This window comes from Oreochromis niloticus, linkage group LG13 (assembly GCF_001858045.2).
Source record: "Oreochromis niloticus isolate F11D_XX linkage group LG13, O_niloticus_UMD_NMBU, whole genome shotgun sequence".
In the NCBI taxonomy this organism is placed as follows: domain Eukaryota; kingdom Metazoa; phylum Chordata; class Actinopteri; order Cichliformes; family Cichlidae; genus Oreochromis; species Oreochromis niloticus.
In genome coordinates, this window is record NC_031978.2 from 13239954 (window position 1) to 13265512 (window position 25559).

General features: G+C 40.9%; 1 protein-coding gene across 41 annotated transcripts in view; it reads right to left on the minus strand.

The window, feature by feature from the left end:
* Positions 1 to 1751: 1751 nt before the first annotated feature.
* ank3a (ankyrin 3a) overlaps positions 1752 to 25559 on the minus strand; it is a 118444-nt gene continuing 94636 nt past the window's right edge. For 31 of the 41 annotated variants that reach the window (XM_025897635.1, XM_025897650.1, XM_025897646.1 and 28 more), the window contains 14 exons: positions 25373 to 25495; positions 24809 to 24835; positions 23548 to 23629; positions 16480 to 22278; positions 14137 to 14211; positions 13654 to 13785; positions 13089 to 13232; positions 7810 to 9259; positions 7544 to 7706; positions 7156 to 7233; positions 6713 to 6796; positions 6486 to 6599; positions 5488 to 5579; positions 1752 to 3837 (listed from right to left, as the gene is read on the minus strand). In XM_025897635.1, the coding sequence (XP_025753420.1) occupies positions 5508 to 5579; positions 6486 to 6599; positions 6713 to 6796; positions 7156 to 7233; positions 7544 to 7706; positions 7810 to 9259; positions 13089 to 13232; positions 13654 to 13785; positions 14137 to 14211; positions 16480 to 22278; positions 23548 to 23629; positions 24809 to 24835; positions 25373 to 25495 (8343 nt within the window). In that variant the 3' untranslated portion in view covers positions 1752 to 3837; positions 5488 to 5507. The other 10 variants (XM_025897638.1, XM_025897656.1, XM_025897655.1 and 7 more) reach the window with 10 other exon arrangements.

Here is a 25559-nt window from a genome sequence, read left to right on the forward strand (position 1 = left end):
GTTTCGCCTGTGTCTTTGAGTTTCTGTAGCTCCCTAATAAATGAAATTATCATTTAATAAATGCATTTTGTGTTCACTCAGGTTATCTTTTTAACATTAAAATCTGTTTGATTTTCTGAAACACTTAAGTGTGAGGAATGTGCAAAAAGATAAGAATTCAGGAATGGGGCAAAGACTTTTTCACAGCACCGTATACATCTTTTTATTTGCAGGCGTTCAGAAAAATGGTCCATACAGACCAATCATGCCTTACACTGTCGCTGTTGCTCATGTTTTTTTAAGGGAAAATTGCCAAGCCAACACTACAAACTAAAACAAACCTGTTATGCCCATTCTACAGATACACACAGGAGAGCAGAGACCCACGTCCTCCCACCAGCCAAAATGCCCTCACACAATAAGTCCATGGTGAGAGTTAGTCAACTCAGATAGTGAACAAAAATTCAAAAATTGTCATGTAAGGCGAAGGTCATTTTTTCCAATGAGAGAATTGGCTATATTCTGCAATGGCAATCCTCCATTGTGGATCCATCCCTGAAAATCCAGTGTTTCAGAATCAGCTATATAAAGCAATATTTAAACTAGTTTAGCATTATTTTTGAGAATTAGCCAGTGTGCAGTGGACGAGAGACCTAATTTTACCCAAACAGGATTTTATAAAGTCACCCCCCAAAAAAACAAACAAAACAAAAACAAACCAAAAAAAAAATGGTGAATCTCATCCCAAATGCCAGGTCTCTCTTGGAAATGAGATTTTAAATCTCAATGAGATTTTTACCTGAATAAATAAAGGACTAATAAATGCATGAAACCTCCAGGTTCTGTGTTAAATTTCATTACAAAGAGGGGGTTGATTTTTCAGCTTGCTCCATAGCAGTGGTGTCTAATGTAATCTGTGGATTATTTTAAATAATGCTCATCTTTAAATCAAAGAAGCATAAAGTAGGTCTAGCAGGTTGTGTTTTTCTTGGGATAATCTTGCCACTGTAGTCATGGTCACAGGATGATGTGGGAAGAACTGCTTTAAACACTCTAATGAATCAGTAGGCGGCACAGTGTTTTTCCTTTGTGTTCCACCTCGTTTTAAAGATGATCATGGTTACTGGACAAACTCACTCGCATTTACGCCTTTTAGCAACAACATTAAAACCATCTGCCTACGAATGTGTGGTTTCCTCATATGCCAAAACAGGTCTGTCCAAACAGGGTACTGACAAAGAACCTCTGGGCTTGCAGGTTTTGTGCTGTGGCCATTACCTTCAGGGACTGGGATGTGCCCGTCTTCAACAGCATTTAGACGGGTGGTGCATCAAACTAAATGTTGTTACAAAGTAAGATCCATATGAATTGCATTGTAAGAAAATCATCAGTGTTACTCATTTTACCTTTACTGTGTTTTAATGTAGGAACTAACAAGTGTATATGTTATTACTACTGCATTATCTTACCATCTTTGGCATCCAATATTGAACTTGAGCTTTATTATGTTAAAAAGTCATAAGGCTAAGGCATGAGAGATGTTGCTATGAAATGTCTACGGTATAGTTTACATTTTTTCCATCAGTTGGAAGGAGAAAGTGTTGCTGCCAGGCGCCCAAGGACACTTAGGTGAGGAGAAACACATAATTTTGGTTGAAGGGCAGTAACTCCCACGACATCACTACTCATCACTGCCATCGTGCAACTTACATAATAATAATAATAATTAAAGAAAAAACATTCAAGGACACAAAGATAAGAAGAGAAACAACTGTACTGCAAAATCACTGCATTTTTATTGTATTTTTTTGTAGTTTTTAGGTTGATTTTTTTTAAAGACGTTTGAAACATTTGTGATGGCATCATTGCTGTTATAGCCTCTAAAAGACCTTGAATAACCAAAGTGCTAGAATAGTTATATTTCAATGGCTTCACTCTGTTAGTAAGAATTGTACATCAAAAAATCTGCTCAGGTGAAAACACATATCAAAGAAAATTAACAAAATTGATACTTCAACCATATCAAAGTATCCTCTACCCCCTGATTGACATAGTAGTATAAGGGGATGTGGTACAGCACCCTATCTGACTTCCTTTGATACTCCCACCCACCCCAAAAAAACTGAAAAAAAAGAAAAGTTACATAGTTTTCATGTCCACAGCATAGACATCAGCATACTGAGCCATCGCAGCAGTAGAACACCACACTTGAACTACATGGGCATCTAATGAAAACTGATACATAAATTCCTAATGTCATGTAAAGTAAAATTTTGTCAGTGAGCTAGTGAAAACAATTCTATTCGACACTGCATATACAGACTCTCAAGCCTAAAGAGATCACACAGTTTCAGAGTTAAAACACAATTTATTTAATGCTTAAATAACTGGTTCTGACCATCCAGTGTTTTGTCATACAATATGCTATTTGGAGCTACAATCAAATAATGTCTTTATGTGTCCTTAATGTGAGTAGGTTTTAAATTAAGGAAATACTTCACCAAAGAATCCAAAGTGAAATGCCCCAGTTTTCCTTTAATACCACAGCAGCCATTAGAAAACCAAACTGACACACTGCTAAATGTTTACAAACAGTCTTACAGTGTACAGAGACTCCTAAACCTTATAGCCAATATGCACAATACAAGTATAATTTTACAGCGAGCCAGCCTACTAGCATTTACATTCAGATTACTTCGTTCCTGTAGCAGAAGCTGCCCTCCAGTTTTACACAGACAGACAAGACATCACATCCTCAAGAAGCTATAGATTTTTTTTCATCCTCACCCCAACATGATAAATGCTTTAATGGTATCCTTTTTCAATTTGAAATATAAAATCGGTGACAAACATCAGGGCTATATGTGTATAGTGATAAAGGGATTCATTTGAATACAGTGTTTTGCAAACCTGTAAAAATTGTAATTAAAATAATGTGAACAGCATGCATGAAAATATGAGTACTCTGAAAGGCTCCTTTTTTTGCAGGATTAGATCCATTCCCACTTTGGGAATTACAGAAATTAGATTTTTTTTCTGGAAATTTCTTCTGTTAAAATCAAACCAGCTTTTTCATGTACAAACATTATACCTGTTCTAGTAATTAATTATACAAGAACCCGTGAAGTTACACTCAAATCTTTAAAAGTGAAATCGTTTCAGTAAATTTTGAAAGCACTTGAAAAGGTCACTCTCCTCAGTGCGTTCGCAACCAGCAACTTGTCCATTTGATTTAAAAGAATTATACACATTATAATTTTATATACAGGAAAAAAAGCTTTTGTGTTAGTTGTGTTTAAGTTTTAAAAAGGAAGGAAAAAAAACCCCAAACAATTTACATCCTGACAACAATGGGTTCAAGAAAAAACTATAAGGCGAGTGTTGAAGTTGGATCAGAAGTGTCCATTCGATTTTTTTTGTGTGTGTTATTGTGTCTACCTCATTCTTTTCACCCACCATGTGCATTGAGCTCTTGTGCCATCTTTGGTCACAGTTGCACCTGTGTGGTTGTCAGTAATGGAGTCTCTGTCGTTTTTCGCAACAAACGACGCTCCTCCAAAAAGCTCTCACAACACCAGTGGACCGATGGCACGTATTGTTTCACACAAAACAGGAAGCAGGATCATTGTCCACTGGTCCACCACAGTCAGAAAGTGAGAACTTCCTGGTCCTTTAATTGACAGGAAGTGAGTTTTTCATGCTCATGCGCAAGTCAGAAGGGTTGACTCCTTTCATGTGAAAGCCATTTATTTAGAGCAGATAGTGGCACACTGGACCTTTGCTTTACGTCCTCGAACCTGAAGTCTTAGCCCTCTGAACACTTGTTCCCAGGAAACGTCGAACTTGGTTCCTCTGTATCTGGAAGACAAAACAGCACGTCGCATATTGCAGCACATTTACTGTCACCCTCTTGAAGCTCATACAGTACATTACAACTGACAGTGCATTGCCTAATATTGAGTATTAAACTGAATTTAAAGGGTGTAACGTGTACAATTTTTTTCTTAAGTGTTTCATTCCTTTGTATAACAAAATGACAACATGTTAACAAGACCTGATGGTACGTGGGTTGTTATGGTGACCTCTGTTACCATAGAAACTCTTTGGCAGACTTCATGGCAGTGCCATCCCATTTCTGCGCAGATGGAATGATTCACCGCAAACATACGGGTGAGCAGCAGTAGGGATTACCAGTCTGGCCAGTGGGATAACAAACTCTTTTTGGATGGGACAAAGCTGTTGTGAGTTGGGGATTTAGTGGACAAAGAAAAGGCGTGGAGGGTTTTAGCGGGGCAATATAATGCTGAGGTGTGTAGTGACCCTCAACCCTGTTCCCTTTGTAAATGTTTTCTATTCATTCACATTGAGGGAACGCAGAGGACAGAAAATCTGCCAGGGAATAACCAAGCTCATGCCAGTTTCTTCTTTGCTTTGAGTTTGAACTATCTGACTAAATTGATGATTTCATTTACTTTAATACTGTTAATACAGGCATCTCATGTGTAGCACTGTGCAAATGTTTGAGCAGCTTCACAGGTTCTCCAATGTGATGCTGCAGAGTATGTAAAGTATAGTATTTATTGAGAGTATTTGAAAAAATAATTTGCTAGTTTTCTTCAGGATCATTCTCCTTTTGCAGGATTTGAGCCAAGCTTTTGACTCTAGAGTACTCTGGTATACAGAGTTCATAGTCACATGACTGTAAGGTGCCCAGGTCCTGTGCCTGCAAAACAAATCCAAATCACCTCCCTTCTGCTTTGACAGCTAGTATCAAGCGTTAGTACTGATGTGCTACTTTTGATTTTTGCCAAATATGGGTCTATGCAATACAGCCAAACATCTCCACTTTGATCTCGTCTGGCCAAAGGACATTGCTCATGAAGTCTTTCTGGTTTATTCAGATGCAACTCTGCAAACCTAAACTGTGGTGCCTTGTTCTGTTTAGACAGGAGAGGCTTTCTCTTGCTGGCACATCCAACTTGCTTATGGTCAGTTGATCAACTGCATTTGATTAGCAGCAACTGGCTGCTATTTACCTTCTTCTTTCAAAAGCAGTACAGGTGTACTTTGTTTTTCACAGGACTGTAGCTCTCGACAATACATCTTTATATTTAACTATTAAAAAAGAAACAAACAAAATCTTCTATTTACTTCTAAAAAGAACTAGCTTAATAGTAAAACGTGGTTACACTGAAAACGACTGATTACTTTGTACTACATTTATTACCAAATAAAAGGTATAGGTTAATTGACAGGTAGGTTACTTTTGGTGCCTAAAATGATAGAGTTTACTCTGTTCAAAGTTTAAAATCTGTAAAGCCTAGAAATAAAAACACAGAATACACTAATACAAAAGTGAAAGCATTGGGCGGTATTAGGTGCTATTCAATCACCTGACTTCAGTTAGTGGGAAGTCAGTGAACAACAACAAATATGTACAGCATGTACAGTAGTTAAAGGCTGGCGACTATGATGACTGTGTTAAGGTGAGAAAGTAAGCTACGGTACCTGGAAGAGAGTAACCATCCCTATGAGTGGTGCTTTTTATCCCCTGATCTTCTATCATCTTTCCGCCTGCTATTCCTTGACCCCTCTCCATGCTGGAAAACACACATAGAGGTATACATAAGACATGGTATTCTTATCTTCTGATAGAAACCCCCCCCCACTGCAACCAAACACACGCCTGAAACATTAAAATAAGAGAAAGAAAAAGCAAAACTCAAACGTTAGTAATAGCATCACTGCAAGAGTTATAATTAGGACCTAAACCACACACCAAGTAGACACCTGGAAAAAGAATAATTATGTCATTATGGACAGAGCTGGAAACAAAAGGAGCTGATTGAGTTTCCTCAGCACTCATTAGTCATACTCTTGACTAATTGGCTAAATGCTTTAAAAGACCATTATAAAAGACCATTAGCACCACACAGTCAGGAGAACTGCAGTCAGCATCTTCTTTGTTATGCAAACAAAACAGACACCACACACTGTTAAAACACAACATGCAAGGTTGCAGTTCATATGATATTTGTATATATTTGCCCACTATGGAGATAATAGTCATCTCAAACCAGTTAATCCAGTGTTAGCAAGAATTAACTTCACTGAATTCAGTGGAGGAAAAGATGATTAAATCTAATTGACTCCCTCCCTCTTTGACTTAAAGCTGCACCTTTTACCACGTTTTACTTTCTTAATCCCAGTTTCGCTCTTAACACTTAATCTTTAAGGTTCCGAAGAGCCTTTAATTTTCAAAGTGAGACTCAGAATTGTGCCCCGTGACTGCAAATTTCTTATTTAGATGAGTTATAATGTTATTTTCTTTTGTTTCAGACCCACTGTGATTCACTGTCATATGCAGCTTTAAGCCTAAAAATTGTATTTGCTGTTAACCTCCCACCCAAGTAGTTCTCAGAACTACTGATGTCCTGTGACAGGAGAATAACAGCATATCAGAGGAATCCCATCTGGATGGTAAATTAATTGGATCTTCATGCAACCTCTGATGCATCTTCTTGCAGAGTGGGACTGTGGTGAAGGTCTTTGTGCCACCTGTCACCTCCTTGGTTTTCTGGTGTGGGAGTAGACACCCGGCGAATAACCTTCCTTATGACCTGCTCAAGGCAGAAGAAAAGATCTGATGGTGCCTGATTTTATAAAAACACCATCCCTATGATGGGTATTATTTCAGAGCTGGATAGGAAATGGGAATTAAGGTATACATTACTTTTCTACTGATGAGGTTACCATCTTGGTCCATATAGTGTTCCTCTGTCATGGTCTCACCTGGGATATTCTTTGCTTCTTCTCCCTGTTGGTATTTGTGGTTAGCATGTGAATAAAAGCTTGCCAACTTCCTGAGCACTTCACACACGATTAAAAATAATCTTTCACCATCACCACACTGAAACAAAACACCCAGTGAGAAAAATAACCCTGACAGAAAGAGGATGGATTAGTTTTCATTTATGAACTGTGACAGGGTCAGTAGAGCTTGTAAACAAACATATGCACAGTCATATCTAGACACACACATACACACAAATAGAATAAACCACCATTATACCAAGCAAGACTATTACGTATCACAGCAGACTGACCAGTCTAAACTAAACCAAACCAAACCAAACCACGGCCCAGCTCAGCACCTGCTTCAGGCTTTCAGTGTACCTTTAAAATTAGACGGCGTCTGAAGATTCTGGTGGTTACTGTCTGTTCTTCCTCTGAACCGGAATCTACACTAACTCGCTGTGGAGGAAGGTTTTATATGAACGTTACACAACAGAGGGAGTCAAGTGGAAAAAGAAGCACATGTGTAGGACAGTTACAAATTGAAACATTTTTGTTGTTGTCCTTTATGCAGCTCAACTCCATAGTTGGCTGAATCCGGAAAGACAACTTTAGAATAATACAGACGTTTAGTTTTCTTTAGTGTAAGATGTGCCATACATTTATGTATTTCTCCTGTAGAAATAGAAGGCAGTATAGGACTTTAGTACAGAAAATAAACAAAGATTTCATCCCTCATTGTTACAGGTACAACAGTCTTTAGTATTACCTGGACTTTTTTCTCTGACACTAGTGTTCCCTCCTCCTTTCTGCCATTTGATGATTCAGATGAGCCGTCCTGAGGTGAGTGCTTTGAGTTGTCGCCGTTCTGTCGGGACCTCCCTGATTCTCCTCTAGATGAGGAGGTGATGGAGTCACTAGAGTTCTCTTGGCTGTTGGAAAAACAAAGAAAACAACACACCAAATAAGTGGTCTGAGAGATTATTATTTGGTGATTCTATTTGGGCATTGTACTTCTAAAAGAAATTATTTTACCTTTCTCGTCTGTCGAGCAAGTCTGAGCTGACACTGCGTCCTGGCGTTGGCGGTTCCACATTGACACTGGATGAATCGCTGTGCCAACCTGAAAGTGAACAAAGGTCTTGTTCTGCATGTTCAACGTGATCACAAATCTCCTGAATCCTGGACTTGGTCATCTCTTCGTTCTCCTCCTTTTCCTCTGAGCCACCTTTGTTCTTCACCTCCTCCAACAAAGACCCTAATGCTTCTTCTTTGATCTCTTTGTCCTCCTCCTCCTCATCTTCTTCATTGGAGCCAGACTCATTGGGCTGAAGTTCCTCAAGTGCCTCAACCCAGGCCTGAGGGGAGAGGCGGACTACAGTCTGGTCCTCGACGTCCTGTTGTGATGTACTGCAAATATCCTTTTCACTGCTACACAACGTTGAATCCTTAAACTGCATATCTTCATGTGTATCATCTATTCTGTCACCCTCACAGAAAACTTTCTCAGTGTCTCCATCAACTTTTCTGCTATCTGCTTCAAATGTGTCACAAGCTTTTTCCATTTCATGCTCATTTCCTGGCAGGTCATACTGCTCGTTTGACAGCTGTACATCTCTCACCTCTTCCATGACATAGGCTGTCCCCTTATTCCCGTCATGAATATGATCCCGCTGGTTACTCACTAAATCTTTCTCTTCCTCTTCAGACCCCTCTTTCTGTTCCACCAAAATGGTATTTTCTTCTGTTAGTTTAGACCTATCTTTTGTTATCATCTCACATTTTCTTTCCACATTTTCAATTAAGTCTCGCTCTACCCACTTTTCCACTAATGCACTTCCCTCTTCCAACTCTGCTGCAGCCACTTCAACAACCTTCCCTAATTCTTCTGTCACTTCCTTTTCACCTCTTTTCAAACAAACATCTTGTTTTACCCCATTAAAGGGATCCAGCTGCACTCTTCCATCTCCAATTTGTGCTCTCTCTGGTGATGAAGGGGTTATCGATGAAATTGATGATAATGAAGGGGAAGATGTGGAGTATGCCATGTCAACGTCTAATTCACACATCGTGGGAAAGGACCGTGACCTGGGCCTGTGGATCGGCTCCATTTCTTGAAAAGATCGGTCCTCCTCCTCGCTCAATAGCAGCTGATCATTCAGGGCAATGTGGGGCTTTCTGGGCTTACAGGGAACAGGATCAGGAAGTTCAAATACCGGGACAGATAGGGTGAGCTCACAGGGTCTAGGGGGGCTCCTAGGGGGGCTTTCTGGCTCTCTGTTACTGGGCTCTAACTCTGGACTCCAAGGCAAGGGCTGAGGCTGGGTGTCAGCAAGCAAAGGTGTGTCTGGTTCTGGATAATGGTGCTGTTGTTGGTGGTGTGCAAGGGAAGGATTGGGAGTGACGGGGAGGTCAGACTCCAGGAAGTAGGGATCAGAGTGCAGTGTGGCGGGGGACTGCAGCTCCACTAGAATGCTCTGATAATCTGTAGGTGACAGGATGAAAAATGTACAGACATACACACACAAAAGCATAACACAAACAATTTAACACCCGAAAACACACCATAACACCACATGACATGGACAATGGCACAGAGAATGAAATGTAAAGCATGTATCCAGACAACCGTTACCTAGGATGATTATATAAGGATACATTTAACCCTTTAAAGCCTGAAGCATGAACTAATTGCCAGATTTTTTTTTTAAATGGAGCATTTATTGAACCTTCTAACAATTTAAAAATTGTCAGAAGGTTTGTGTTTTTTCTTTATTTTCATGACTATTTAAATTATAGATTCTCACCGAAGGCATCAAAACTATGAATGAACACACGTGCACTTATGCAGTAAACAAAGAAGTGTGAAATAACTCAAAACGTATTTTATATTTTAGATCCTTCAAAATAGCCACCCTTTGCTCAGATTACTGCTTTGCACACTCTTGGCATTCTCTCAATGAGCTTCATGAGGTAGTCACCTGAAATGGTTTTCAAACAGTCTTGAAGGAGTTCCCAGAGATCATCGGTCCATCTCATCCCAAACCATCTCGACTAGGTTTAGGTCAGGTGACTGTGGAGGCCAGGCCATCTGGTGCAGCACTCCATCAATCTTCTTCTTGGACAAATAGCCCTTACACAGCCTGGAGGTGTGTTTGGGATCATTGTCCTGTTGAAAAATAAATGATGGTCCAACTGAACAGTTGATGTACAGTACAGATGTGTCTGCTACTGGAACTCTGTGTGCTATATATCTGAGCTCTAATCTGAGGTGCTGTTAACTTCCAATTTCTGAGGTTGGTGACATGGATGAATTTATCCTCAGCAGCAGAGGTGACTCTTGGTCTTCCTTTCCTGGGGCAGTCCTCATGTGAGCCAGTTTTGTTGTAGCACTTGATGGTTTTTGCGACTGGACTTGGGGACACATAAGTTTTAGCAATTTTCCAGACTGACTGACTGTCAGTTCTTAAAGTAATGATGGACTGTTGTTTCTCTTTACTTAGCTGATTGGTTCTTGCCATAATATGAATTCTAACAGTTGTCAAATAGGGCTGTCAGCTGTGTACCAACCTGACTTCTGCACAACACAACTGATGGTCTCAAACCCATTAAGAAGATAAGAAATCCCACAAATGAAACCTAACAAGGCAGACCTGTGAAGTGAAAACCATTTCAGGTGACTACATCATGAAGCTCATTGAGAGAAGGCCAAGGGTTTGCAGCGCTGTCAACAAAGCAAAGCGTGGCTACTTTGAGGAATCTAAAATATAAGACATATTTAGGGTTATTTATCAATTTCTTCTTTGCTACATAATTTCATATATATTGCTTCATATATTTGTCTTCAGTATGTATCTACAATGTAGAAACTAGTAAAAATAATAAAAAAAGCATTAAATGAGAGATGTGTCCAAACTTTTACTGGTAGTGTATATTTGTAATATCCAGTGTGTGTGTTTGTATAAGATGGAAGATGGTAGGATGGCTGGATACTAGATAAATAAAATAAAATTAATGCATACATTTAACTGTACCAGACCAGCCACAACATTAAAAGTATTGTGAGAGGGGAAGTCAATATTCTATTGGAAAATATTAGTCCAAAGGGTTGATATGAACTTCAAAATTAACAAAACTACATCAGTGAGATGCCCTGGAAAAAGTCCAATCTGGACAGAACAGGACACTAAGACAGATTTCATGTTGATCTCCTGATGGATCAGAGCTGTCTGATTGTAATACTGGGACCTCCACAATATTAGTCAGGTGGTTTTGATGTTGTGGCTGATTAGTTTAATATTAAACCTACTATATATAAAGAAGTATTTTATAAGTAGTAATCACAAATGCTGGTCGAAGTTGCTCTTATTTTAAGGATTTTGTCAGTGAGGTAAGATATTAAAAGTGGGAAATATTACTGACATGAGGCCTTATAGTGTGTGATGTGACTAATATTTACCAGGGTGTTCTGTTACATGCTCACATGGGATAGATGACAGATGAGAGTTATTAGTAGGAAGAAGCATGGAGTAGAAGGAGAACAAGATAAAGGAGAGCAAATGCTAAAGGTATATTTCCATATTAGAAGGATCGATGCAGGTTTGAGTGGGAGGTGGATTGACTGAGGGTGCACAAGTACACTGACAAACAGGACAAGGAGACAGTGAGCGGAGAGGCGGGGAAGAAGGACTTGGGCTAGGACAACGTGATCCTGAAGGAGAGATGGGAGGGAGGGTAGACATGGAAAGCGGGGACACTGGGCGGGAAGAGGAGGCCAGCTGGGTCACTAGGGACTCTTTGCTTGAGGAGGCAGTGACAGAAGGTGGGACTGTGCCTGGGGCTGCAGAGAGGATGGCTGACACAGGTATGGTGATGGGTTGAGAATGGCTAGGAGACATAGAGGAGGGTGCAAGGGTGAGGTTGGTTGGAGTTGTTGTAGGTTTGAAGGTATCACCAGAATGACAAGTGACTGATAGTGCTTGCAAAAGGTCCAGAGAGGGTATGCTGAGTCTGGGGGAGGCTGGAGCAGATGTGGGAGAAGTTGGGACAGATATAGCAGAAGAAAGAAAGGGTGATGGTGAATGAGAAGCAGGTGAAGAAGGTAAAGGTGAGGTAATAAGAGGGATTGGGGAAGAAGCAAGGGGAGAGAAAGGAAAGCCCGGGGATTGACGCGGGTCAGTATTGGGACACTGAGGGATGGGACATGCATGGGGAGAGGTGAAAACGTCGAACTCTGCTGGCTGAAATGGAGCTGAAGGTGCCAAGTCTTTCAGCAAAATGGACGACTCATAACTTGGCGAGCGGCGTGGAGGGAAGGGGTGACAGTAAAGCGCAGCTGAAGGTGTAAGGGGAGTGGGTGGAGGTGTTGGGGTTGGTGTTGGAAAGAAAGGACTGGGTGTTTGCAGGATAAAAGCTGCTTCTGGGCCTCCGGAAGTTAAGGGGATAATTATGCAAACTATGGGAAACGAATAAGGTAAGATACAAAAAAAGAGAGATAAAAAGAAACAAAAACTACATTAAACACAGTGACACATCCTTGCACAACAGGACAATGAGTGAATAATATGGGTGGATAAGGAGCAGGCATATGAGGATTTGGCCAACACATGACTCTCAATTTGTTAAGAGCAGTTATGTGCTGTTATCAGCAGTGGATACTGCTGGTGGGAGTTGATGGGAGGCAGGAGGAACAGAAGGAGGAGGAGGAAGAGGCAGTCTGGTTTCACAGAGGAAGACATTCTCTCATCTATCCAAGGAAGGCTCTGAGGAACTGGAGGAGAACTAGGAGAGCTAAACTAAGTCAGCAGAGAAAAGCAAACTACAGGGTTATATTATTTCTGCTTAAGTCACACACTGAAAAACATTCAAAGCAATATTTAGCATGCATCATGCACTTAAAGTGGAAATTAACAATGAATATTAATTGTCTGTGACAACTGGATACAGCAGTAATTTGCAGAGTATTTACCATGAGCGTAATCTAATTTTAATGAGAGTTAATTTAACAAGAGCCAATTAAAATCAGTGCAAGTAATAAAGTGCTACATAAAGAAAGTTTTAATTTAAACTAAATATTAAAATAAGATTGAAATGTAAAGCAGAAATTTCAGTGTCAAATATACTGTACAATCAGAAGGAACGTCTTTGAGGAATGGTAGGACCCAGCTGTTCACACAAATTCTAAATCCGAGTGTAAATCACCACTTGTGATTCTGATTTCACTAGTATGATACATAAGTGATCCATGCATTGCCACAAGAAAAAGAAGGTAGCAGGGAGAGGTAAGAGGTCAGCTAGACAAAGCTAAACTTTACCATCAGCCTGATCCCGGAAAACAGCGTTATCATCGGCAAAACATCTTGTGCCTGAAATGTTACCATAGTCAAATATTGGCCCCTCCAGCAAAGTCACAATATCCATCCGATTGACTTTGGTCAGCACTGCAGTTAAGGCATCCGCTGAGGAAGAAGAGAGATAAAACCAGTAAAACAGGATTTACACTTTTGAGCAAATGTAATTATGCAGATGTTTTGATTAGTCATAGCAAAACCGATTTTTTAAGCAAATATATTTTAGAGCATCTGGATGAGAAAAGAATAACAAAAAAGAAAGCAGAAAACCACAGTGAGGGGAGATAATAAGGAATGAGAAAATATGACTTTCGTAGGGTCTTTACCATACAATATAAAGTACCCTGAGGCAACTGTCGTTGTGATTTGGTGCTATATAAATAAAACTGAATTGAACTAAATTGAATTGAAAAATTGAATGAAATGAACTTTCAGCAGTAAATCAACAGCAGCATGACTGAAAAAGAATGGAAACAAAAACAAGAGTAAGTAAAAAGAAAGACGTATAGACATAAAAAAATAATCTTACTTGTGGCGTTTTTCCCTTCCCGACTGACCCATTTCTTAAGAAGCATGAAGCTCTGTGCTGTCAGAGAGTTCGGGTTCTCTAGTCTAATGTGATTGATCTCATCCACTGTGAAGTTCATCTCCCGAGCCAGCTCTGTTGAGACACAAAAAGCAAGCCTAACATGAATACTCAAACCTTAGTGTATTTTTTTGCACTATCCATAAACAAATTATCCTTCATTATATGTACAGTGCAAACATAAATACAAATACAAAATAAAAACGATAAAAATTCTGTTTGTAGCATTAACTGATCCACCACTTTATTTAAATTAAGTGCCTTCCTATATTTCCTTTCCTTTTTTAAGGCTTTAAAACTTGTTATCTTAATGCTACATTATAACAGTATATAGTATCAGAGGCTCTGGGTGACAGTCTAGCCTGAAGATGGCAGTAAATAACAAGGCTCGGGGGCTTGAGAAATAAATAAAGCAGTGGTTATAACCTGTCCAACTGAGTCCCAAGTGATCTGCAACTATAGCCATGCGCAAGTCCGTTCGCTCACAAGGACTTTGGGGACCTGGCAAGATAGAAGACAGTGATTCATTAATACCGATAACATTTTTCTACACTTATGCGCTAATATAAAAGAAAAATACATGTGTATAATTTTCCTTTCCTGGCCACTTATTAGTCATGATTATCAGCATTAGTTATAGCTGTGATAGAAATATTTCGATTACTATGGCTACCACATTACTGGAATCATTTCCACAAGATGGCAAGGAAAGGATATTTCATACTAGAGACGCTATGGGGAACATAAATGTGTCTATATAGTAGTGGTTCTCTGTGACAAAACAAAGCATAACATGACTCTCAACAACAGACTTCTAAAAATCTACAGTGGAAAGGTCTATGTTAGAATCTAAAATGTTAACATGCGAAGACGCTTTTGTGTGTTCTTTGCCAACACTAGTTAGTTTAAATGACGACTGCATGAAATAGTCTGTAAAAACAAACTACACAATAACTCAGTAACGACCCTGCACAGACAGACAGACAGAGACAGACCAGGGATTTGTAAAACAAGTGACTGGTTGTGCCAGTGACCAGTCACTACTACTGGCATGCTGACTCTAACTATGGAAGGTAAACAGGGTCAAAAGAGGAGAACAGAAGAAAGAGAATATTGCGACACGGACAATACAGTACACAGTACATCAATGAAAAAAAAAAAAAATTTAAATGACAGCTACTATTCTGAAGGGAATATGTAAACACGCCACAGGCATTCCAGTCAATCCATTAAACGATCACAACGATGTCATGCAACTACAAGTGAAATATAGAAATATATAGATGTATTTTAAACATAGTGTGAAAATTTTACAAACTAGGCTTGATCTCCGCGATGGGAGGCGTTCGAGACCCTGTGAGTCCCTGACTGCCCTCCTTCCCACCAGTCCGCCTACTCCTCCTGCTCCTCTCACTGCCGGAGGCCCTGTCCGTCGTCGCCACCTTTGCCCTTACGGACGCGGCCCCGGCCTCAGCCTCGAACCTCTACCAGACCTGGATGAGCGGGAGGGCTGGGAGGGCTGGGAAGGCTGGGAGGCGTCCGACAGAGAGGTGCTCCGGGAGGTGCTGTCTTCCTCCGACTGCTCTGTCTGCGTCTTTTTCTCCTCGTCTGACAGGCGGTCCACCAACTTTAGCGTCTCCCCGCTAATGTCTTTAAAGTATTCGATGGTGCGCTTACAAAGCTCACTAGGGTTTTCCTGTCTGTCTGGTCTACATACTCCCTCAATTGCGACACTGCTGACCTGATGCCTGTCCTTCAGTGGAAGCCTTGAGGGCAACTGTATAGCTGCTCTCTCTGTGGCCAGTGCCCTCATTGGCTGTGAGGTAACCCGAACTGAAACAACTGAGCTAGCTGTAGAAGCAGGGCTGCTCTTTTTAACATCCTTTATTGGTATCCTAGACCTGGGCTCTACTTTGGCTATGGCTGGCTCGCCTCTTTTTTTAACCTCAACTTTCACTGCTTGTTTCGGCTTCTGTTTACCTATGGCTGTTCCCTGCGTGTGAAATGACCACCCTGATGCTTTAACTGGAAGTCTTGACTTGGGCTGCTTCACTTCATTTTCTTTAACTGTTTCATTTTTCTGCTCCTGCACCTGACTACTGCTGTGCACTTCCACTCTTTCTTCTAATTCCCTACAGCAAAGCGTTTCTATCCTACTAGCTTTTTGGAGGGTGGGTTCAGAAGAGGACTGCAAATTAAACACCACACTGCCACACTGTATGTAGTTGGCCTGTACACTGGAGGACTCAAGGTTATTATTGTTGTTGCAGTTTTCAGAGGGGTAATCTCTTCTTTCTAATCTGGGCGAAGTGTGGCTGCTAGACTTGCTGTCTGTAGACTGCCCCTCTATACTAATGTATTCTGGCACCAGCTGGCCCTCAGATATCTCAGCTTTACAATCAGTGAGATCCCCTGAGTCTTTTTTCACAGTTATAGAGGCAGCTATGCCCATCTTAATAGGAGTACGTAATTTCGAATCAACCTTAGAGGCTGTGATTGTGCATGACGAGGCAGTTTCAGCTATGGCTTCACAGATGGGGGCATCAGTACCAGCATAGCCAGTGTCACTGCGAGGCTGTGCAGGACTGCATTTTGCTGTAGTTGCTGCTGGTGTTGTTGGTGTAGTGCTGCTGTCTGTGGTAGTATCTATAACCTTCACCTTTCCATCTACAGTGGCCCTCTCCCCTGTTTTTGATTGAGAGGAAAGTACCCCCAGGATCTTGCCCCCTCGCCCCTTTTCCCCTGTTTTAGGGTCAGAGGAATGCTCACCAATCTGGAAAAACTGAAGCCTCTCTTCAACAAAGTCCCGCTTGCTCATGTCAATAGCACCACTGCGGGTCATCTCAAACATCTTCCCTTCGTGGAAAGGGAAAGGGTTAGGCTCACTAGTCGGTGTGCTCTCATCAGTTGGTGTTCGAGCAGGGGTTGTGTCAGGAGTTGTAGCCTGTGAGTCCTCCACTGATAAGCCATAGGGTTTTGGGTCATCGTCTTTTGATTTGGACTCAAAAACCCCATCATTATCAACCCCTTTTGTAGACCAGGGGTCAAAGTCCAAACCTTTGGTGGCCACAGTTTTAAAGGGTGAATTCAGCTCCTCTTCAAGTTGATAGCCAAAGTAGTTTTCTCCAAAGCCCTGCCTATCTGGATGTCTTCCTTCAAGAGTGTAATCTTTTTCATCCCCACTACTTTGCAGAGAAGATGCACTGATTTTAGTCTTTCCATCTCCCCCTTCCTCACATTTCTCTTCCTCTATCACTTCAAGCTTGGACTGGCTAAATGCACCTGCCGTTTTTCCATCATTAGACAGGCTAGATGTTTTTGGATCTTCGCTCAGTCCATCATCCTCATCCTGAAGGTCATACCCATCTAAAGAGTCAATTTCAGTTGCATCTGTGTCATGAGAGAACTCAGCAGTGGTCGCTAATGAGCAGTCAGTGATTGACTGATCATTGCCATTTTGCTCAAAATCAGCATCCTCTCCCTTTACTACACCATTGATCCCAGAGTCCTTATTTCCATTTTTCTCTGATTTTTTGGGTTTTGGACATTTCTCTCCTTCTTCCTTCATTTTAAATGTATACTTTTTGAGTGGGATGGGATGAAAGACAGACTCATCATCACTAGAGTCACTGTTATCGGCTCCGGGGGGAATAGGGGATGGAGGCTGGACCCTGATGACTGGCTCAGCTAAGAGGTGTCTATCATGTTCCTCTTGCAGGTTAACCTCCATCATCTCTGTCTCTGAAGAAGAAGCACACGAACCCCTTTTCTCTGGATTGGACTGTTCTGCTTCTATAGGAGGAGGCGGTGGAAACTCTATATAAGCCACTCTTTTGTCCTTTGACCTTTGTCTCTCTCCATCCTGCTTTTTATTCTCTGGGGAAGCTGGCTTAGGTTTTTCCTTTGAGGGCTCTTTGTAGATGAAGGTCTTTCCTTCTTCCTCCTCAGACTCCTCTGGGATAGGACTTGGCATGCCAGGCATGAAGCCCATCACAGAGTCTGGCGTTCTGGAGGTCAGGCTCATTTCCTCTGAGCTGGGGGTCTCAGGGGTAACAGGACTTTTCCCAGAGCTTTCAATGAAAGTCACTTGTTCTAGAGTGTCATCTTCTGGACTTCCTTGAGGTGATGGCGACTGCTTTTGTTTGACAGAGTAAAATGCACCCCTAGTTTCATGCACTGTCCTACTCTCGTGGCTTACTATCTTTTTGTATGTTCCCAGCTGACCCGAAGCTGTCTCTTTCTCATACTGCTTTCCTACTTGGATGCTGACATAAACAGGCAAGGGCTTAATATCTTTAAAACCCTCAGTTACAACTACGGGAGTTACTTGATCCAAATATTCTACTTGGTCACTATCAACACCATTACACACTACATTTGACTGGCTACCCTCTGATGAATCTGTGGATTTTCCTACTGATGATCCACGGGTAGACTTATTGGATTCAGAGCTACTGTGTACCCGATTTCGAGCTGAACTATGAGACCCTGTCCTCTCAAGTGGTTCAATAGGGGTATCAGATTTTAAAGGGGGAGATTTCTGATTTTCTGAGAAATTAGATGGTTTTCTTACAGGAATTTGTGATTCCGAGTTTTTTTTTAGACTATCGTTGCTGTTTGGACTTTCTCGGACAACAAATTCTGTGTAGATTATTTTTTTTGTTGTTTCTTGTCTTTGGGAATCACTATTATTGCTGCCTTTCATAGAATCATGGATTAATGAATTAGATAGTTTGGGAGATTGAGGTTTATAGTTTCCGTACCCTTGGTTCTCCCATGTTCTGAATAACTTGCTCTCATCTTGATCTTTTCCACTAGTCTCATGCTTGGGTGAGAACTTATTTGTTTCACTCTCTTGACAACTCCTCTGATTTCCCACACCATCTCCTGTTTTTGGGACACCTGAACCAGCAAATACCTGGTAAACAGGAAGCTTACTTTCCTGGAGCTTTCTGATAGGAGGATTTGAATTTTGGACACCCTGAGGACTCCTATCTTGCCTTTGAGCCTCTTGCTCAAACTTTAGCCTCACTGCACTGACTTTGGAGGAAGACATCTGAAAAGGTTTAGGGTTTTCACCTGTAGTTACCTGTGATTTACCATCACCTTGTCTTCTTGAGTCTGAATCACAATACTGTAACAATACTCTCCTTTCTGGACTGCTTGGTAAACTGGCACATTTCCTGTCACTGGAGGTGAACCTGTCTCGAAGCCTTTCCCTGCTCCACTCTTCCCCACTACTCCCACTCCTATAAGCTGATCTTTCTGGACTGCTGTGTGTAGAGCTGGGCCCTGACCGTGATTCTCTGAAGTCTGGTCTACGAGATTTCTTCTCTGGAGATGACAACTCATCATTGAGCTGTTCTGTTTTATCACGGAAGAACTGAGACACCTCACTTAGTTTTTCCTCTGCCTCTTTTACAGTTCTGTCCACCCTGTCCTCATATATAAGCTGTTCTCTGTCCTTATTCTGGGTGTCATCTGACACACGCATCCAAACAGACTGCTTGGGGCTACCAGGCTCAGATGAATATTGCAAAAGTGTCAGTTTGTCAAAGTTGTCATCAACATTGGCCATTCGTCCAGATTTATCAAAGACGTTTCTTGTTGACCTAAAGACATACTCTGTCCTTGGCCCTACTGATCTACCCTCACTGTGACTGCTTCTATCTGGTGAGCAGAAGCGAGACCTATCTCTCAAATATTCTTCTGTGTCAGAATGAGATTGGTCAAATTTCTCAGAGAGTAGCATTTTCTCTGCAAAATTGTAAGACTCCCCTCTAAGCTCTGATGACTCATCCTCATTGTACTCAACAGACTGTTGGCTAAGTAGCTTTAGAGTTTTGTAAGAGTCATCTGTCATGAGCTGGGCTGAATTAGGGCGACTGTCTTCTTCCTGGGACATGGGTGTGTTCACTCTTGGGGAGTCAAGGTACACTGGGAGAGACTCCTCGGTCTCTTCCTCATCTTGTCTATTCCCTGGATAGTAGTACATTTCCTTCTCCGCATGGTTTTTTGTCTCTCTGATGATGACTTCTGTTGGTTCTGTTTTATTGCCCTTTTCAATATGAACCTCAATTATTCTTTCAACTTTAGGTTTGGAGTTGATATCCTCGAGGACTCTCTGAGATGTTTCCTCATTGCTTGACTTGTGTTCAAACAGTCCAGCCAGCTCTCTAGAAGGGTCTTTGCCTGACTGAAATGCCTTCATTATGTCATGCACAGACATCGTCTCCTCACACCTCTCAGATGCTGATTCTTTGCCAGGTGGTTTGTGGTACACCATCCTGGTGGTGGTAGTGATGTGAGTTTCCTCCTTTACCCTCATCCCTTTCCCCATGGGATCTTCGTCAGGGCTGACTTTAATTGAATAGCATTTATTCTGGTCTGCAGTTGACGTAGTTTGATTTTGATGCCCTTTAGCATCTGAATCAATATATCTTACTGGGTGAGCATCCTCCATTGCAGGTTGTTTGTTGTCCTCTGGAGACTCATAACTCCTGATGACATGGACAACCTCAGTTCTAGTCTCAGTGATCACTGGTGGAACTGGGATATCCTGAAAAAGGGCCTTGGGGCCCATGCCTTCTGCACTTTGAGGGGCAGAGGGTGTTCTTTCACTTCTGGTCTCAAAGCCACTGTCTGAGAGAGGGCTTTTATCTTGTTCATGTGAGATATCATCAGGGGATTCTAGCACAGTATCTGCTCCAAAAAGTGTATCAGCTATTTTACTGATCTCCTTGTCAGAAGAAGAAGACCTCATGTTTGTTGGAGGCATTTTGAGCTTATGTTCCTGAACTGCTATGGTGGGTTTTAAAACACGTTTCTGCTTCTCTTTCCCATCTTCTTCTCTTTTGCCCTCATCTGCTTTATGCTTTGTATCATACATTTTGGTGAAAGAGCTGCTGCCCACATCAGTGGCCAGGTAGTCAACCACTTTGGACAGATTGAAATCTCGATCAGGAATTGTTTTTGATTTGGCTTGAGGGACCACTGTCTCATATCTTGGGGGATAGCTCCAGTTGCTTGGGGGTTGTTCAACTTGTACTTTCGAGAAATGTATGTCATCCAATGAATCCCTGGCCAGGGAAACCCTACCATCCTTCACACCATCTTTAGTGAGGATTTCACTGACTTTTACCAAGTCTTGTTTTACTTTCTCCACAATCCGATATGGCTCCTCATCTTCTATCTTAGCCTCTCTGGGAGAATCAGACTGAAATCCTTTATTTGCTGTGGAATTTGGGTCTGTCTGCAAAATGGCTGACATTCGAATCAAGTCCTCCTTCATTTCAGCTACATCCTTCAGAATCTCTTGGCTAGATGACAGTGGTGATGTGGTATTTGACTTGAGGCCAGCAGAAAAGGGAGCTTTGATAGGGGAAAGCGTTTTGGCAAAGGAAGACTGCAACTGAGCATTTACCTCAACTGGCACAGTCTTCCTTGGGGATAGGAGAGCAGCAGCTGACTTTGACACCTCAGGTAACTTTTTAAACTGGTGCTCTGGCAGCACATTAATAACAGAGTACACTGGAACAGTCATTGTACTGGACGTTACAGCAGTGGTAACATTAGTGGGGGATCTTAGTGAGGGATACAGGGAATTAGAAGCTGATGATCTAATGGACTGATATGAGGAAGATGCAGAAGAAGACATGGACTTCAGGGTGCCATAACCTGCAGAGCAAGAATTGAATGTTTTTTCAACTTCATCAAATGCTGCATTGACACTTGTGGTTGCAGCATTGGTGGTTGCTTGTATCCTCTCTTGGAGACTGCTGGAGAGAAGAGATGTTGGGGATGAAGAACGGTACTGTGTGGGCGAGACACTTCCATTGATCAAAGCTGCAGCACTTGGGGAGGAGTTGGATTTCAGTGGTGATGAAAGGGACGAAAACAGGTTTCTTGCAGGGCTTGTGACGTCAGAGGCAAAGGAACGCACAGAAGAGAGACCAGGTACAGTTTTTATAGGTGATGAGGACGATGCAGTGCCACTAGATCCTCCCATAACGGTCTTATATGGAAGGGGTGAACTGAACATACTCAGAGAAGATTTGGGAGAGCTTGGTGGGGTCATGCCCATAGATGATCTTTCAAGAAGAGTGCTCCCTCTTTCAGGGACAGTTAAAGGGGAGGTTCTAGCAGACAATGCTGCCAATCCTTTCATAGACAGAGGATCTGGGGCACTTTTGCCCGGTGAAGAAAGGGGACTGGGGCTGACCTGGACGGGGTACTGAGCTTGCTGGACTACCGTTTTTATAGGAGAGGAGATGGTTCTGTAAGATCGGATGGGAGAGGCTATGTCACTAACTGACTTTACAGAAGAGGCAGGTGATCCAGGGATGTTTGTCTTGATGGGGGAGGCAGAGTTGATGGACCAGACAGACTTTAATGGAGAGGCAGAGGGCGTGTTGGATGACGAACTGGAGAGGGAGCCAAACCCAGACTTGGCTTGGCCAGGGACGGTGACAGGAACAGGCGACCACGCCTGATAAGGTCTCGTTGAAAAGACAGGTTTGTGAGGGTAGCTAGAAGGCTGTGTTCTCGGCGAGCTTCGATCAGTTGTTTCTTCAACAATAATTTAAACCAAAAGCAATAAGGAAGTAAAAATAAAATCCAACATAAAATAATTTGAAATAAAACATAAAAACCAGAAAGAGAAATTTGAGTCAGTCAGAAAGGGCATTACTCTCAAAGGCATAATTTTACACTTGAAATGTAAAAGGCCCATATTACAAGTGATGATGAGCAATGAGAATAAATACACTCAATACAGAATGGATCTTGGAAAAAATAAACAAAACAAACAAAAAACAAAAACAAAAATGCTTGATATGATAGATGTGACAAAAAGGTCATGATAACCAAAATATGCAATTCCATTGACTTTTGATGTGCTTAATCTATTTGCTCCTAACAACAGTGCCTTTTACTGTGTATGTTTGATTAAAAAGTCTTTTCATTTAGTACATTTTTCAATGCCAGGTGACCCCACAAGTGTATATTATTAATAAAAAAAAATATCACCTTAATATATTGGTCACAACTTAAAATAAAATATGAGGTTGCACTTTACAAAAAAATGTGACCTGCAGTGAAAGATTTATTTAAATGGTCACAATTGTATCTATCTCTAGCTAAGTATATTATTAAATAATCCTAACCCTTTTCACAAAATTGTCAGAAAGACAAGTTTAGAATATGAAAATAAAGCAAAGATAGTAGATCGAGAAGAAAGAGCTCTGGCCCTAAAACATAATATCTGTGAGTAAAGGTATTCCAAGGTTTCATTAAAGGCAAAACAAACATTTTTAAATCAAATCTTGTGCTCTAAAAGAGTCACTGTGGGGGGGAAGAAAGTTCATGTAAAGTGCAACCTATTTCATGTTAATATACACAGCCGCACGCAATCATAAAGCCAATAAAAGAGTGAAATGGCTGCTGAAAGAATGAGAACATTTCAAAATAATATTTTTATTCAACATGAATTTAAACATTTCTGTTCAAATGATACACGAACAGACATTGACACCAGTGACAATAACATAACAGTCAAAACAGGAGACATTTTGTCAACATGGGGTGGGTAAGCAAAGCATGACACACAGGAAACCATGCAAATGTTTGCGGAATGAAAGATGATAAAAGAGTATGTGTTGGGTGGTAGGAATAAATGCTCGATGGACATGTTTTGTCAGGGTTCTATATTATATGTAAATGAGAGGTAGAAATATGTAAACTATATCATGGGACCTTTCAGACACTAAAACTGATTAAAATAACATAAATATCTGAAACCAATTAAAAATTTCACGTAGGTAAAAATGGGAAACTCACTCGCTGCTGGGTCGGTCAAATAGCTGTAGCGCTTACGCAAAGCTAAGGAGGCAAAGGTATGACGTCGCTCTGGCTTTTCAGTCTGAAACAAACAAAAAAGAACAAAAGATGCTTCAACATAAAAATAAAGTAAAATGTGCTTGAAACTAACAGAAATAAGTCTAAATATTTTTGTTAACTTGTTAATTTAGAAGTTATAGTGCAAGGAAATAAACCTGCTTTTTTAGTCAACCAGTGCATGCTGTTAGTACTTGCACAGGGAGGCACTACAGGTATGTGTCTTCAAAAAACTACAAACGATATATGATTTGCATGTAATCCCTGCACTGGCAATTGGTGCAACTTACAGTTAAGTATGGTATATTGAATAAATTTCTTCTCATCTTCACGTCATGGTAAATCTTAAAACATCAGTAACAATAACTGTGTCAGTGTTGGTATCAATAGGTTCTCCAAATGTTCATATTTCACAAATGTGCATTTCATGATTTAAAATCTAATCTGATGCCAATTTTTAGTGTAAAAGCAATTACTAGTGTGAAATGTAGCCTTTGTAAAGAGGTACAGTAGGTAACTCACAAAAGTGAGTGCAGTGTGTTTATTCTTTGCAGACAAACAGCCTCAAAGTTTTTGAAACTATGACTACAGTTTTTTGCAAATCCTAATGAACTTGTTTGCCGAACCTTAACTATTCCAATATCACACTGTTGTTGAAATAAACGTTTATTGTTGGAATCTTCTTCCATAAATGTTTTGGCATGCAGTGGAGAGAGTTAGTACTATTGTTACAGAAAAGCCAAGGAAAAAGACAAAAAATACGAGAAACCCCAATACAAAAAAACAACGACTAAGTGGACAAATAATAAAAGTTAGGGTTACACGTCTGGCTGACAAAATATACCAAAGACTCTATATGTTTATAGTAATGACGAAGTCCTGTTTAACATGTATGGAAAATAAGATAGTGATGAATAACAAGCCGAGATGTGATACAGCAACTGGCTCCACTGGACTTGGGATGGAGACAACGATAAATAAATCCTTGCAGATTAAAACAATTGCCATTTCCACTCATGCACTGCAGGGTCAGGATTGACACGGCTGTGTAAAAACGTGCGCTCAGAAGCATTTTCCACATTTAGGTACAGAACTGAGGTAAGGTATTTGCAAAACGCATATTTACAACGTTCTCTGCAGTAAAGCCAACAGAAAGGACGACAAAGAAGAAGCGGCTTCGTGTGATGATGAAGAATTTGTTTACCTCATCATCAGGATCAGACTCCATATCCTGTGGTATTCCAAGATGCATTGCAGGAGAGGAGAGAGATGACACAATGGAGAGCAGGGAAGTTATAGTGAGCGGGAGGTGAAAATAAAACTCAGGGGATGAAAATGGAGCAGCAAAAACAACAAAAAGCATCAAAAATCTATGGGATTAATAAAACCACACAGCAAAATAAACAAAAGCAAAAGCAAAGTAAATACAGTTTCTTGTGATCAATCAACACCACAACAAACAAACAAAGTATTGTTTTGTTGTTTTTTTGGCATAATTTTTATGTACCCACAGAGAGCCAGGCACTAGAGCAAAGCATGATGTGCATGTGTGGCTGCAATGTGTACGTTGTGGGGTCTTATGACTGGCACAGGCTTTAACATTAATAAAAGACACAAGGAGCAGGCAGTCACTTCTAGACCAGATGAGCTTCAAAGATTTCTCTTGGTCTCGGGAGGACAGTGTTTGTTGTTCTTCAACTGATTCATTTACATGTAGATGATATGACGTGGCCTAAAAGAATCAACAGTTTAATCATGGAAATCGTACCTTCTTGTGGGTTGGCAGTGTGATATTCAAATTGCATATGGCAGTCTGTGGAAGGCCTTTTGTGGTTTTTGGCTCTCTCAGGAAGGAGAGGCGCCCACATGGTTCTTGGCCCATGTCTCTGATCTGCAGAAGACAGTAAACACTTGTTCAATGAAGCCTAATGTCACTAAAAAAATGCATTTCTTCT